Consider the following 16,390-nt stretch of genomic DNA (forward strand, 5'->3'; position numbering starts at 1 on the left):
ACTAATATAGATTTTAGGCAAATTCATTCATTTATTACAGTGGTGGGATTCAATTTTTTTTTTTTTACTAACAGTTCTGTGGGCGTGGCTTAGTGGATGTGGCATAGCTTGGTGGGCATGGCAGGGGAAGGACACTGTAAAATCTCCATTCCCTCCCCATTCCAGGGGAAGGTTACTGCAAAATCCCCATTTCCTTCTGATCAGATGCGACTTGGGAGGCAGAGAAAAGATGGGGGCGGGACCAGTCAGAGGTGGTATTTACTGATTCTCTGAACTACTCAAAATTTCTGCTACCAGTTCTCCAGGACTGGTCAGAACCTCCTGAATACCACCTCTGATTTATTGTCTAATCAAGTTGGAATATTGTTATTTGGACATTTAATTACTTAACTCGCCTTTCTAGTTTTCTGAAAGCAAATCTTCAATGAGGATAATGTTTCAATCTAGAAATGTATTGAGACATTCAATTTTAAAAGTGACTCCTATAATTAAGCATTTCTTAAATTTCTTAATTTAATTCTAGAGAGAAGTTTTATGTTTGCTAAACCCTTTTCTGTACGAACATTTAAGGCAGGGGTTTCAAACTCACAGCCCGTCATGCACTGGCCATGCCCACCCACATTTTAGCAAAGGAGGGAAAGTTGTGATACATCACATGATGACGTGTCGTCATGAGTTTGACACCCCTGATTTAAGGCATTCCTAAATTGTCTCCGATATGCCAAAATATTTAACAGGTGTTTCTGGAAGCTCTATAGTTACCTGTGCATTCGTTAATACTTCAGCATTAGAGACAATTGCAGATAACATTTAGACACCTCTGGTCAAATTGTAGGTTTCAGTTCCTAAATGAACAGAGGGTGAAGCCACTCCTATATGGAGCTAAATTAATGTTTTGTATCATGGCAAGTGTTCCTGCCAGTTATCCTGGTTTCTTCTATGTATTTCCTTGTAGACCTACCTTTTCCAGCTCAGAAATATTTTTGGTTCTTCTTGCATGTAATATATATTTGATATCTCCCCATAGATTTTCAATGACATTCAAATCTGGAGTTAGAAGAGGCCACTCCAAAATCCTTTATCTTCCTTTCTGAAAATTGTTTGATTTGGAAGATTTTTTTCATATCATTGCCTTGCTGAAATACCTAAGATCTTTTCAAGCTTCAGTTTCTATACTGAATGTACAGAGGCAATAGGGGAACATCCTGTCTTCCAGACAAATGGATTCTCGACTATTAGTAAAAGAAAGTTATTCAGCTACTCCATTTTTTCCTACTTGACAAAATTTGTCTGAAAAGAATAACAATGGAACTACTAATGAAAAAGCCAGGAGGTTCACAAAAAGGATGGAAAAATTATTTGGATGTCTCATAAACAGTGAAATCCCCTAATTATACCCTCGTTCAGAGGCATCTTTTTCTCTGATGCCAGGCAGCACCCATTCCCTCAGGGCCAGGTGAGAGAAAAAGAGGAAAGTCCCTATCATTGGCTCTGTTGAGAGGCCAGTAATTTGTGGCTCCTCTTTGCCTTTGATCTTTTCCTAAACCAATTGCTCATTGGGAGATGTTTGAAATTAAGAACAGGTGGCAACATTTGTTTTCCTTTTGCTATTAAGTTTTGGCTCCAATCTAATTTTGTTAGTCTGAAGACAGGAACTTACCTTTGTTCTTGTTTTTCTTTCTTTTTTTTTTCAAAAAACCTTTGTTAGTTCCTTAGAAGAATAGGGCAAATATTCTTCAGATAATCAAACTAATGAAAAGAGTCTGGTCCTTTTGATGTCCGAAATTTGATATTTACCTGAATTGGGGTCACTGCTGGATGCTTCAGTTCAATCATCCGTTCTCCATCATCCTGAAGCATATTCACATACTCTTCCTGGTTAAGAAGCTCATTGTTTCTGAACTCCTGAAGAGAAGGAAGAAAGAGTCAATACAGTATAAGTGGCCACAATGAATGAGCTGAATGATGTAAATGATACATATGCCACAAATAGACTAGTGGGAAAAGGCAATTTACTTCTTTGGAAGCCACCAAAACCCTGCAAGAGCACTATTAGGTTATTTACAAAATGCAAGTCTTCATGGTGGCAATTGGGATAGGAATTTCAATCACTAAGCAATGCGGTTAAAAAGCATGATGTCAAAGGATGACACTGCCCAGTGATGGCAGTGATGGCCATTCCTGGTTACCACTGAGCAGTGAATCATCACAAGTTGTTAAACAAGGACTTTACATGACCATGACTTCCAACTTTCTGCCAGATTCTTCGTTGACTTTGCGTATAGGAAACTGGCCCAGAACATTGCAAATCACAAACACGTGACTGATGATGTTGCAACAGTCAGAAATCTGGGCCACTTGTTGAACACCTGGATTGCAATCATGTGAATGCGGGGGGCATTGCAACAGCTGGAGCTACAAGCATCACTTATTCAACACCATCACAAGTTTGAATGGACCCTGAAAGAATGGACATTGACCTCTACATTTAACAATGAGTAGATTTTGTTGAAATCAGTATGGCTGGAGGAGATTTTTGCCTGGGTTTTCCTACAAAAGTGTATGTAGTACTGTATATGGGCAGAGATGTGACATGGGGAACCTCATGAATCAAGAATTCCCACACCTACAGATATAGTTTGACATCCAACTTTTCATTTACCTCATACTCACGCCGGACTGACTGGGGCTCAATCATTTGATCACTCCAGTCCTGCTTCAAGATCTTCTGCTGTTGCTCTGAGAGATACGCCAGCTCTTTCATGCAGCCTTGGAGGTGGGTGTAGAGGCTATTCAAACTCTGGCCTCGCCAGATAGAGGCTTTCTGTCAGATTGAGGGTGCAAAAATTATTGTTATTTCATTTAATTGTTGTCCAGTTGTCAAGAACCAAATATTGTAATGACAAGTCCTAGCATTCTCAAGCATTACAACCCTTGGTTGTAATGGTTTCCAGGAATGGGTAGTCCAATAAAATTGGGAAAGGGTGCTGAAGGTTTTTATAATTCCCATCTAATTTAATGTCAGAACATCCTTATTGAGAATGCTAGAACAGTTGCCATTGAGTTGTTAATATTTAATTAGGTTTCTATCCTGCTTTTCAAGCAGAAGCTAAAGATGGCAAACATAATACTTCTTCCTCTTATTTTCCACACAACCACCTGCTTCTATAGCTGAGACTCAGTGAGTCTCCCTATTCCTTGTCCAACATTGTGCCCGCACTGCACCATGCTGGCTCTTACAATTCTCTCTCAGGATCTCTTATACTTCTAGTCCAACAACTCTCTCCAGCATCATGCTTGAGCTACCTCATCATCTTCTGCAGAAGCTGACTGCTTGGTGGGGGCAGGAGAGTATGGTTGGCCTGTTCCCAGTAAGTCATGTCTATGGTTTGAATGGATGAAACCCCAAAACGTTGAGTCGTATGTGTAGGGAAGGAAAACACTCAACAGTGTTGATAGTCTTATTTAGCTTTTGTTCTTGTAAAGAGTCCTCAAATCAGAAGTGGGCAATATTGTATAGAATAGAATAGAATAGAATAGAATAGAATAGAATAGAACAGAACAGAACAGAACAGAACAGAACAGAATAGAATAGAATAGAATAGAATAACAGAGTGGAAGAGACCTTGGATGTCTTCTAGTCCAACCCCCTTCTTAGGCAGGAAACCCCACAGCACTTCAGACAAATGGTTATCCAACATCTTCTTAAAGACTTCCAGTGTTGGAGCATTCACAACTTCTGGAGGCAAGTTGTTCCATTGATTATTGTTCTGTCAGGAAATTTCTCCTTAGTTCTAAGTTGATTCTCTCCTTGATTAGTTTCCACCCATTGCTTCTTGATCAATCCTCAAGTGCTTTGGAAAATAGCTTGACTCTCTCTTCTTTGTGGCAGCCCCTGAGATATTGGAATACTGCTATCATGTCTCCCTTAGTCCTTCTTTTCATTAAGGACTAGGGGAGACAAGATAGCAGTGTTCCAATATCTCAGGGGCTGCGACAAAGAAGAGGGAGTCAAGCTATTCGCCAAAGCACCTTACACAACACCAATATGCCATTATAACACAACACCAATATGCTTCTAGGTACTTCTGTTAGTGTCCCCCAAATCTTCTCTCCTATCCCAATTGTACAAAATTAAAGAAAAAGCTGGAAACAGCAAAGCACAATCCCAGCCTCTCATATCATATTTGTTTGCAGGAAATTCTTTGGATTAAAGTCCCAATGAAATAGAAGAGGGCACCTATGAGTTTAATTCATATTCCATTAAATGGGGGTATTGTTAAGGTGACCAGACGTCCCGCATTTGGTGGGACAAGCACGCTTCTTCATAATTTTTCCTGTGTCATGGGCCGTTGTCAAAAGAGCCCGCTTTAATTTTGGTGCCTTCTTTGATCGCTCGCTCCCCCACCCATCCGCTGCCGCTCGCATGGGCGGGGTAGTGTAGCAAGTGAGCGGGCGGATGGGTGGGGGAGCGGCTCGCCTTTCCAGCCCCACTTCCACCTGGACAAGCCATGGGAAAGCCTCCGCCTCTCCGAAAAGAGCCACCTGTGTGTGTGGCCCTCGGCGGGGTCTGGAAGCGGAGCCTTTTCCCAAAGCATCCCTCGCACACTTCAGGGGCCGGCAGGCAAGGCGAGCGCAGCAGCCGGAGACTCCCCCGCGGGACCACTGTTCCCTCTAAGGCAAGAAAACACCGCACCGCACTTTTCAACTCCCGCGCAGCCGCAGTGATTTGTTTTGATGAGCACGGGGCGACTGGACTGACGGTAAGCCCCCGCCACCACCGGACTAACTGCTGCTGCCTCCTCCTCCTCTAACAGCACCACCGGATTTGCGGCCTGGCGCTGCAGCTGAGGTGAAGCCGGCAAACCTCCCGCCATGCTTTTGAGGAGCCTTGAGGCCATGGGAGCCAGTAGGAAGGCGGCAGAGGGGCAGGAGCAGGAAAAAAGGCCCGATGGCTCCTCAAAAGCACGGCAGCGGAGGAGGGGGCAGGGCAGGGGTAACGCGGTGCCCAGCTCAGGTGCTCCGAGCAGAGGGGGAGCCGCCCCCTCTGCCAGCACTGGGCAGCAAAGCTTAACATCTCAGCGCTGAGATGTTAAGCTTTGCTGCCCAGCCCTGGCAGAGGGGGCGGCTCCCCCTCTGCTCGGAGCACCTGAGCTGGGCACCGCGTTACCCCTGCCCTGCCTACTCAGACCAGCTGAGCCTCCCTGGACGTCGCAGCAGCAGCAGCCACAAGTGCGCCGATCTCGGTGTTTTTCGCATCGGGGTGTGCTGCAAGAAGAGGGAGTGAGTGAAGACCTTTTCTAGCTGGCGCAAATGGGGCGGGCTGCAAGAGGGAAAGAGTGAGTCTGGATTGCTGCAAAGCAAGTCTTGGGAAGTCCTTTGCGCTGGCTAGAAATGGTTGAGCGCTGAGATGTTAAGCTTTGCTGCCCAGCACTGGCAGAGGGGGCGGCTCCCCCTCTGCTCAGAGCACCTGAGCTGGGCACCACGTTACCCCTGCCCTGCCCCCTCCTCCTCCGCCGTGCTTTTGAGGAGCCATCGGGCCTTTTTTCCTGCTCCCGCCCCTCCGCCGTCTTCCTACTGGCTCCCGTGGCCTCAAGCAACATGGCGTTTCCCCGGAGCGCTCGGGCTTCTTCTCTGGGCAGAGTTGGAGCCTCTCCTCCTCCTCCCAATGGAGGGGCGCCCTAAAAAAAAGGAGCCAAGGCGTTCCAGAGATGTGAAGGGAAGCTCCGGGTGAGAAAGCGGCTTTCAAAGCTCTGTCGAGCCCCGCTTGTGGATTTGTTTATTATTTGCTCGGGGATCCGGATCCTGGCCACCTGTTCCTCCGGGGGCAGCCCGAGCCTTTGAGCGGCGAGCGGAGCTTTCTCCCGAAACGGCGCTGCTGCTCCCCTTTGGCACTTCGCTCTGGGAGAAAAATGGAGCGCGACAGACTTTCCAGCGCAGATCAGAAGCTGATCCGGGAGAGCTGGCAGAAAGTGAGCAACAGCCCCCTGGAGCACGGCGTCGTCCTGTTCACCAGGTAGGGCAAGATAGGTTGCCAGACCGGAGGGCGCAGGTGAGAACTCTTGAACGAGAGAGAGAGGGGTGGGGTGGGGTTGTGGTCGCCTGGTCAAGTTTGAGGCTGGGCGTTTTAAACATTGGAAGTAGCCCACCATCTTCAGCGAACTTAATTCAAAGCTCCCTCCGCCAGGAATGTACCCTCGTGGATTGACCAGCCGCTGACTTGGGGCTAAAGCCTTGGTTTCCTTCCCATTTCCCTTCTTTAACCTAACCTCTCCCTCCCCAACCTCTAAATGCCTTTTCAGGGCATCTGCTCCCTGCTCAGTGCCAATCCGGACTCCCTCCCTCTTGCAGCCCGCCTCATTTGCACCAGCTAGAAAGGTCTTCACTCACTCACTCTTCTTGCAGCACGCCCCGATGCGAAAAATGCCGATCTCGGTGTTTTTCGCATTGGGGCTGCTGCTGCTGCGACGTCCAGGGAGGCTCAGCTGGTCTGAGTAACATGAGGGATCGCCCTCATGTTACTAGTCTTCCTGGATGGGCTCTTTTGTTCAGCCTGTAATTAAGGTTCTTCGTTATGTCTTAGTCTTAGGAGATCACCTGGTTAAAAAGAAGGAAGAGGCTTCCCTGGTCCGGAGCCCATCTGCATGTTGGGAGGGAGGGAGAGACACACAGAAAGACAGACAGAGACACAGAGAGACACACACGCACAGAGTGAGTGATTAAGTGAGTGAGTCAGTGACAGAAGAAGGGAGGGGAGAGAGATTGAGAGATTGAGATAGAGAGGGAGGGAGGGAGACAGAGAGAGAGACACACAGAGTGAGTGATTAAGTGAGTGAGTGAGTGAGAGACAGACAGACACACACAGACATACACACAGAGTGACAGAGAGAGGAAGGGAGGGGAGAGAGATAGAGAGAGAGGGAGGGAGAGAGCTTTCAATTTGTAGGGATGTAACCTGGCTGTTTTTGCCTGCTCTCAAAAAGATGAGCAGGGTTGAACCTGGCTAATAATTGGAGGGGAATCCACCTGGGAATCTCAGTACTGTATATTTAATAGGAAAATATTAAAAATTGTCCAAAAGCAACAATGACAATTTCCATACTACTGCTAAGAAAATCACGACACATCAATAAAATTATAGGAGCTGAGTTTAACTCAAGAGAAACTTTTCTAAAGGTAGACAGTTATATAACAATTCCACAATTCTGAAAGAACAAGCTTGTTCTATATGAAATTTAATGCTACAGCAGAATGAAGTAACACTGAAGATAAGTGCAGGTAGTTCTCAATGCACGACCACAATTGAGCCCAAAATTTATGTTGTTAAGTGAGAAATTTATTAAGTTTTGCCCCATTTTACCATTTTTCTTGCCACATTTGTTAAGTGAATTTTTTTTTTAAATCACAACCCCTCCCCCCCCCGGTCAAAGGTGTCACTCTTTACCAATCTGAAAATCTGGTCACCTTAGGTATTGTAAAGGGTCATAGCCACTATGGCAGCCATTTTGTATATAGGTATGTCTATCATGGCACTCAGTTTGGGAAGGTGTCATCGTCACATTCTCTCAAAACCAAATGACTCCTATCTTTAATAGCCAGATTTTCTGATCACAGTTTACATGAATCTGATTTAGCATTTTAATAATATTTTTAAAAAAGTTATAGCCTACAATAATGAATAAAATTCTTACCAACAAATCCTTGTATTGAATCTTTAAATCTCCAGCTTCCTGTTTGGAGCAAATGAGAACAATTTTATTTTTAAAAGGGACAATACTAATGGTTTATCATAATATGTTAAAAAGATATGTCATATTGCATGTAAAATTACAATTTTATACTATAATATTTGGATTTAATATGATCTTTTGCTTTAAATTTTTTCCCATGAACAAACTGTCCCCTTCACAATGTAGTCAATATTTTAATCAATATTTACTATTTAAATATTGAAGGAATTGAATTGTTAAGTAAAAAAAACAAATCTGGATTTGCTTGCCAGTACTATGAATAGATATTTCATTTTTTACAGGTAATTATGGCTCAGTCTGTAAACTGTTATTGTCTGATAACTCACTGACAGCAGAAGTATAGGTATTGTTGAAGAACCTTTAATTACAATAATTATAATGGAACATTTTAGTACTGGACTTCCAGTATGCTGACATTATACAAACCTTTTCAACCATGTTCTGCAAATTTTATTTATTTATTTTGTTAAACAAATTTATATGGCTGTCCAGCTTGCACACAAGTGACTCCCAGCAGCTTACAACATTAAAACATTAATCATTTGAAATTTCCCTATTTTTCTTATCTTGCAGCTTCAGAATGAATTGCTAGATAAGAAGAAAAAGTAGTCATTCCCATTCAAACGCTGATGGTTTGAGTTTGAATTGAATTTCAAAGAGCATGAGCAAAGGTGAAGACTTTTAAAGCTGTAGGCTACAACATCTGAAGGGCATCAGATTGTCTGCCTCTTTTCTCTTCACAAATTCAATGCTCTCATATGTGTTGGATTATAGTTCAAAATGGACAATTACTGGGTTAGCTAGCGGTGATGGAACTTGTGGTCCATTAGAACTTGGTTTTGTGTTTTTCTTCTTCACCATCACTGTTAATACAACCACAATCACACAAAAATGCTTATAATAAATAGTCAGTTTTCCCATCATATTACTGGGATACAATAATCATATCGCTACATGCAGAATAAAGTTCCAAGTCTGTTGTCTTAGACTTCTGATATTTTCATATATTTTTCTTCTCAAGTGTAGTTCTGCCTCCTAGAGTACAATAATATAATATTATAATATTCATGGTCTGGTTTACTTTTCAAGAGAAATACTGTACCTGTACTTACCCTTAAAGGATAGCAAATGAAGACTTGTGAATTTCACAAAAATAGGAATTTCATACAAACTATTAATTCTAGAAGCCTCCACTGGAATACTAAAATTCACTGGGAGTTAAGAACAGGTCTTGTGAATGTGTAATGGTTCATTTTTCAAGGTGTGTGATTTCCAAGTTAGATATTATTTAAAACGATCAGATTAATTATTCTTCACTCTCCAACCACACAGCATTGGGAAGACATCTACTATAATTCATCTCTACAGTGAAGAGACTGACCATATGCCTTACCAGACTCTGAAGATTTTTGATCTGCAGGCCATATGCTTCTATCTCCTTCTGAAGAATGTTGTGTTCTGCAATTTGTTTTTCCAGCTCAGGCATTGTAGGTCCATATTGCCCTCCACTGATTTGTTTCTGAAACAAACCCACCAGTAAGTCATCATACTGTATATATTTAGAATTATTCAACTGCAAGAAAAAAACTATTTCATGCTGTTCCTAATACTTGTGACCGCTGCTAGCACTTAAACCAAATGATCCTGAAACATTAGCAAGTGGAACTCAAAACCAGAAAAAGGTGCAGGAAAAGTGGTTATGGGAAGAAGTTACACAGGCAAAGACTGATGAGATCATTTTGAAAGGTTTTGAAGTTGTCTCACCAAAAAGCTTCTCTTATTGATAAACCCGTACCTTGCAGAACATTTGATACAAAGAGGATATTACATTTGTGTGAAAACACAGGCAGAAAGACATGTATTGAAGAAAATCTGATATCTTGAAAGCTGACACAAATAAAGCTGTTGAGTATGTTTATATCCAAGGCAACAGCAATACGTGGTGACATGCAAACCCTCCTGGCCTTAATCTAGGTATGTTGATAATTTACTAACATAGTAATACAAATGGGAGACAATGTTATATGGAGCTCTGAAAAACTGTACATTTGAAGAAAGGTATCTGCAGAATAAAAATTAGAAAATACTCTGGCCATTAGAAAAGAGAACCATCAATATTCATTTTATTTCTGGACATTTTTAGAGTACCTAGGAAAGGAACACCATGAAAGCAAGTTTGACTTTGTGTTCCACTGGGAAGAAAAAGGGAATTCATTCCAAGAGACCCTAAGAACAATAATAACACATTATTTCTGTGCTCACTTATGAGTCACCAAAGGAGAATTCCACTCCTCTCCCAATAATTGTGTTAAATTCTGTGTATGAAAGTAATTTATTATTAATACAATTGTTGACTGACACTCTTGGGGACAGTACTGTCCCTCAATTTTTTAAACATTTTAACAACACATAAATCAAATAGTTTTTCAAAGAACTGACTGATTAAAGATTAACAATTTATATCTTAAACTTAGGTACCCCGATCAGAGTAACTATTCTAGGCAACTCCTTTATGAAGTGAGAAGATGGAAAGGCATTTTAGTGCTTGTTAAAGCACTTTGAACACTCAAGTTCTCTGGGTTTGAGAGATTTCTCTGGGTTTCAGGCATTACTGCTCAATGATTACTAGATTTTATTATACGGAGGTTTCACTATAGGAAAGCAATTAAAAACAAGCATATTCTTACTGTACTTTAAAAAAAACTTTGCTTGTTGAGAAATTGCATTTAACAACATTACACAGTCCCTATTTCTGTAGTTAATTCAGTGATAGTAAGACAAATGGGTTGAAATATACCGGTAGTTGCTAGGTTGCATTACCAGCCAAGCTGCATGTTCTTGATAATATTTCCTGATCACCTAGTCTGGCACGGATTATTAAACCAGGGTTATTTTTATTTTGCTTAGTAGTAGTTTTTCAGTACAAGAACAACTTGTTTTACCCATTGAGCTAAACCGGTTTGCATAATTGTGGTTCATTCATAAGCTACAGTTGGCTGTGTTTATATAACATAGTAAGTTAAGATGGAACTAACCACAATAATATGTAAACCTGGACAGTATGACTTGGTCCACCTTAAAGATTTGTCTGACAAAGCAAAGTCCCTGGTTTCATCATGAATTTGGATAAAAGGTTACTGTATTTCTAGGGCAAATTGGTGCCATTGTCAAAGCCATGCATGCCCTGATAAGCATTGGTTGAGGTAATTTTTATTATGCCAGTATCATCTTTGCCTTGCAAGGATAAAAAAAAAAAACATTTGTTCTTCTGCTGTGATCTCCAAGTAAAGCTGGAATTCATGTTCAACCTTATTAATTTTATTGATCAAGAATTGCACTTGATGAAATGAAATGCCACATACCAGCAACTCTTACCTGTTTTTGTTCTAGAATTTTTGCCCAGTCCACTTTGGAACCAACTTCAGAAAGTGTAAATTTTTCATAGAGCTCTCGATACTCTGCACATTGATGTGTCATTCGGATATGGAGCTGCTTGATACTTTTGGAGGGGAGAAGAAAGGGAATTTCTTCATTAAAAAATGGGTTTCTTCAAGGAAGAATTGCCCAAACTTGATCTGAAGTTTGTCATGTACGTGTGTCTCCATGCACTTACTGTTTCTCAAGAGGGCTGGAATATAAATCATTACTTACTCTTTTTCAATTTCAAAGGCTTGAGGATGTTTCAGATGCTTGACTTTGTCTACGTCTAGAAAAAGGTCTTTTAAAAGTGTCTCCGCGTCTTTCAAGTTTTTACCATTTATCTGCTGGAATTCCAAAGGCTTGTTCTGGTGACGATTAATAGCATCCTACAAGAAAAGCATAATATACATATGCCTCATTCCCAGCAGAGAGGACAGAGAGGAAGTTGCATTTGTAAATCTAGAAGGCAATGTTTTAGGCTGTTAGTATGTAATTATTGATCCTGATATCAATTCCATAAATGCAAGTTTTATCTTATAGTTTATCGTGTCAGCTTTTATCATATAGTGTACAATTCGTTTATAGAATTTATCACATTGAATAAACATCTTAGATTAAAAGAAAAAGAACTTTGGCTGAACACTGAATTAGATATTTGTTGTTTTAATGAAGCCATGTTTCATATATTCTGAGTTCCCTGATAGTAGACAGGAGAGTACCTAGAACTTCTTATGAATGGTTATCCTCTATCAAACATGGAAGGAGAGGCTCAGATAAAACTAGATTAGCAACTGAGGTACACTACACCAAGTAAACTGTCATCCAGAAACATAATTACTCTCCCCTCACTCTAAGATAAAAAAATAAAAATAATTTTCATGAGTCAGTCATAGTCTTCTTGGTTCCAAGCTCAGAGTTATCATACAATCAAACATAGGTAAAGGTAAAGGTTCCCTCTCTTTTGCTCTGTATGCATACACAAATAGGCACCTAGCCCCCCTTTCCTCACCCCAGTATATCAAAAACCAGGCCCCATGGTTTAAAATATCAGACACAGTTAAAATCTATGTTTTAAAGAAGCATTATACTTGTTATATCTCCAATAAAGTGCTGTTTTTGACAGTTCTTTTCTATACAAATGTAATGGAATCCAAAATATTCAAAATATTATTTTTGTTGCATAATTTGTAATTTGAGATCCATTGACACATTTGTTATAGAAGACACTCTCCCATTATCTGTACAATATAGGAAACTCTAGCTCTTTAGTCCATTCCCAGAATCCTTCATCAAGAAGCAAAGCTGTGTTCAAGTGATTTTTTGGGGGGAGAATCTTGGTCTCTCATGGAACCCCATCAAGTTCTCATGTAGTAGCATTCCATATATGAATAGTATGTGATTGGTCAGTAGGATTCTGAAGAACACATTCTGAAAAACCCTGGTTTTCCCTGATTTAGAAGATCTCTGATTCATTCTTTCTGACATATATTTCATTCACAATTAACTTCAACCTTCACTTTCATACATGTATTCACCAATTCTTCTCCACAAGATTAGACCACCTCCATTCAGATCTGTTAAAGGTTTCCACATAGTTTTTAAAAAGCACAATATATATATTTTTCTTTCTTTAACATCACTCATTAATTGAGTCCACTGAAGAGAGGCAGCTAATGAATTCAAATAAATAAAAATGAAATAACATTTGTGCTTTATCTAATATTTAAAAAGAATTAAAGAAGTTTCAAAGAGGAGACCTCTTGAATTTTTAATGGAGATATCTGAAGGGCCATTTTGTTGCAAGAAACTATTTCATGAGTTCAATCCACTTTTTAATTTTTTTAAAAAAAATTGTACATCCAGACAACTCTGATTTTCTGTAATCTTGCCATGTTGAAATAAAGAACATAGATTTATTTTATGTACTAGTTGATAACCTGGCGTTACCCGGGTATTTATTTATAGGGGAGAAATGTCTGGACCAAATGTAATTTCTAATGTTGGATTGTCTCCCTTACCAGATGGAGCCCACTTATGGAGTACTGTGAAACTGTTACCATAGAAACTCCACTGCGCTGTACAGTAGAAGCCATTGTAAGGCACAACAAGCTGTATCTTAACAGAACACACCCCCTGATGTGTATTAGGGGTGGCTTACCCCCACAGTATTTGTTTCCTGAGAATAAGTCATATGTGTACCAAGTTTGGTTCAAATTGCTCAAGGCGTTCCACAGTTATTCTGGAACATACACACAGAAAGCCATTTAGAAAGAAAGAAAGAAAGAAAGAAAGAAAGAAAGAAAGAAAGATAGATAGATAGATAGATAGATAGATAGATAGATAGATAGATAGATAGATTTGCCCAACCAGCAAATGAGATTTTACTATTCTATTTGGAGCTTTCTCCAATAAACTTTAGAGTCAAACATATAGCATGATTTTTGTATTCAAGTTCCAATTTTACCTTCTTAAGTTTGGACTGTGTTTCAAGGATGTCCTTTTCCACCTGGTCAGCATTTTTTTGCATGCGAGAGATGAGCACCGCTAGATCATTGTTGCTTGATGATCTGCAAATAAGGATATAGAAATCAGGTAGCTTAAAGATTCAGGGTTTTTTTTGCTCAGAATTTCATACTGAAGCCACATTCTTTTGGATAATTATTTTGCTCAGTATACGATAGAATTAGAACTCTAACTGGAACATTAGCCTCAATAATAAATTCCTTTAAAAATCTCCAGAATCAATAATTACATAGCAGTGAAGTATATATATATTCACCTCTGACCTACTTGATAATACAGATAATCCTTGACTTACAACAATTTGTTTGGTAACCATTCAAAGTTGCAACTGAGAAAAGTGACTTATGACCATTTTTCATACTTATAACCATTGCAGCATCCCCATGCTCATTGATCAAAATTTGTATACTTGGCAACTGGCTCATATTTATGACAGTTGCAGTGTCTCAGAGCCATGGAGTGGTGGGATTCAGCCAGTTCGCTCTTATTCTGGAGAACTGGTTGTTAACTTTCTAAGCATTTGGGAGAACTGGTTATTGGAAGAAATCTCATTTTGTTTTTTTCCACTTTACAATGCTAATCCTATAAGGAAGGCAGGAAGGAAACATTCTGGTGTTGTATCTAGCCTAATCTTTATTGCCCTGCTTACAGAAACTGCCTCTCCAGTTAAGCCTTATTACATTCTAACCCTAACCCTAAAACATATGAAGAATGGTTGCAGGAACTGGGTATGTCTAGTCTAATGAAAAGAAGGACTAGGGGTGACATGATAGCAGTGTTCCAATATCTCAGGGGCTACCACAAAGAAGAGGGAGTCAAACTATTCTCCAAGGCACCTGAGGGTAGAACAAGAAGCAATGGGTGGAAACTAATCAAGGAGAGAAGCAACTTAGAACTGAGGAGAAATTTCCTGACAGTTAGAACAATTAATCAGTGGAACAGCTTGCCTCCAGAAGTTGTGAATGCCCCAACACTGGAAGTCTTTAAGAAGATGTTGGATAGCCATTTGTCTGAAACGGTATAGGGTTTCCTGCCTAGGCAGGGGGTTGGACTAGAAGACCTCCAAGGTCCCTTCCAACTCTGCTATTGTATTGTATATGATAAAGGGAGACATGAAGGTTGATCAGAGGCAACTAAGGATGCCTATTAGAGAAAAGACCCATTAATGCAATAGAGCATTAATTAAGATTCTTAGGGAGCAATATACTCAGAAATTATTCACAAGATTGTCTGATATTATAAAAACAGATTTAACAAATGCTATAGAAGAGCAGATTTTATTGGATAAAACTGAGATTGGATCCAGGGGTGGTATTAACTTACTTTCCCTACCGGTTCACAAATGTGAGCGTGACCGTCATCATGTGATATATCATGACTTTTTCCCCTTCGCTAAACTGGGTGTGGGTGTGGCCAGTGCATGACGCATCTGCAAGTTTTGTAGCCCTGATATACACAAACAAACTCAAAAACTCTGGACTCACTGACAGTTAAATCCCATATTTTAATTATTACTTCATTTTTCCATCAAATTTTAACACTTACCAAATACCAGACGCACATAGTACAACCTCTCAACTACTATAAGATAAAACAAAGCCACTTTATATCAACTAATAAATGTTAATATCAATATTAGTGATGCCCATTGTCACCTTCAATTGTAAGATATCATACACCAGATGTGTTTAAACTATTTGGGAACCAGGCATTCTACAAAAGCTTCACGTAACCATGTGAAAAGAACAGCTTCTAGGTTGCAGAGACATTAATTGCAACATAAAGAACATAATAATAAAATGGGAAGCAAAGCAAAACTGGACAGTTACAATAATACATGTATTAGCTCCATGAGGCACATAAAAAAATAGGTGGAGCTTTGATCGTACTGCCATCTTGGGGTTTTTTTTGTCCACACTCTGTGAAAATCCTTAATAAGAATTATACACTTTACAGAAGGAATCTTAACTCTGCCTACACTGGAGCATTTTTCTTTAATTTGCTGTGCAACATCCAGATTGGCCTTTAAATCAACGGAGACTTGACGTCATCTGGAAGCACCCTCTCCTCACAATAGGTACCAGCCTTTCTAAGTAGACCAGAAAACAATCAAAAGCTTTCAGTACATCGGGGTTGTATGTCTTAAAACACATCCTATCATTTCAACGAGACAAAATCAAATTTTGTCATAAATCGTTAAAACTCAAAACCTTTAAGAGATTCACAAAAGAGTTTCATGACATTAGAACAAAAGTGCTGACTGGTCTTTCAAATTAAAATCCAATTTAAGCCTTCTCATTTGTTAACCATACATTACTAGAGCAGTAGCAAATCCTAGAATAAATTAATATTGTGGAATGAAAAGTGTGTGCTGATCCTCCAACGAAAGGAGGGATATTGATACATAATCATTACGTGAAAATAATATGGTTGGCAATATGTAGGGAAATGAACCAGCCCTTCCAGAAAAATTGGTTGATATTGCAACAAAATGTTGTTTAATTAATTTTATTCCATCTAGATGATGTTCTTCAAAGGAAGCTTTTATGTTTCAGGAACATCATATTTTCATAGGCTCATAAACAGGCCCATACATGAGTAAGCAATGTCATTCTTTCTCGGGTAGTCTCTCTCTTTTCTTTTTCTTTTACTCTTCTCAGAACACTCTCAAAAAGCCCCAAACAATTTGAGCTACA

The 16,390-nt window shown here is 40.0% G+C and overlaps 1 protein-coding gene across 1 annotated transcript in view; it reads right to left on the bottom strand.

The window, feature by feature from the left end:
* EVPL (envoplakin) overlaps positions 1–16,390 on the bottom strand; it is a 45,279-nt gene that overhangs the window by 20,004 nt on the left and 8,885 nt on the right. Inside the window, 7 exon segments of the mRNA XM_032211758.1 lie at positions 1,798–1,905; positions 2,663–2,824; positions 7,692–7,730; positions 9,145–9,270; positions 11,127–11,250; positions 11,403–11,557; positions 13,636–13,738. Of these exon segments, the coding sequence (XP_032067649.1) occupies positions 1,798–1,905; positions 2,663–2,824; positions 7,692–7,730; positions 9,145–9,270; positions 11,127–11,250; positions 11,403–11,557; positions 13,636–13,738 (817 nt within the window).

Source organism: Thamnophis elegans, chromosome 2 (genome assembly GCF_009769535.1).
Source record: "Thamnophis elegans isolate rThaEle1 chromosome 2, rThaEle1.pri, whole genome shotgun sequence".
NCBI lineage: Eukaryota > Metazoa > Chordata > Lepidosauria > Squamata > Colubridae > Thamnophis > Thamnophis elegans.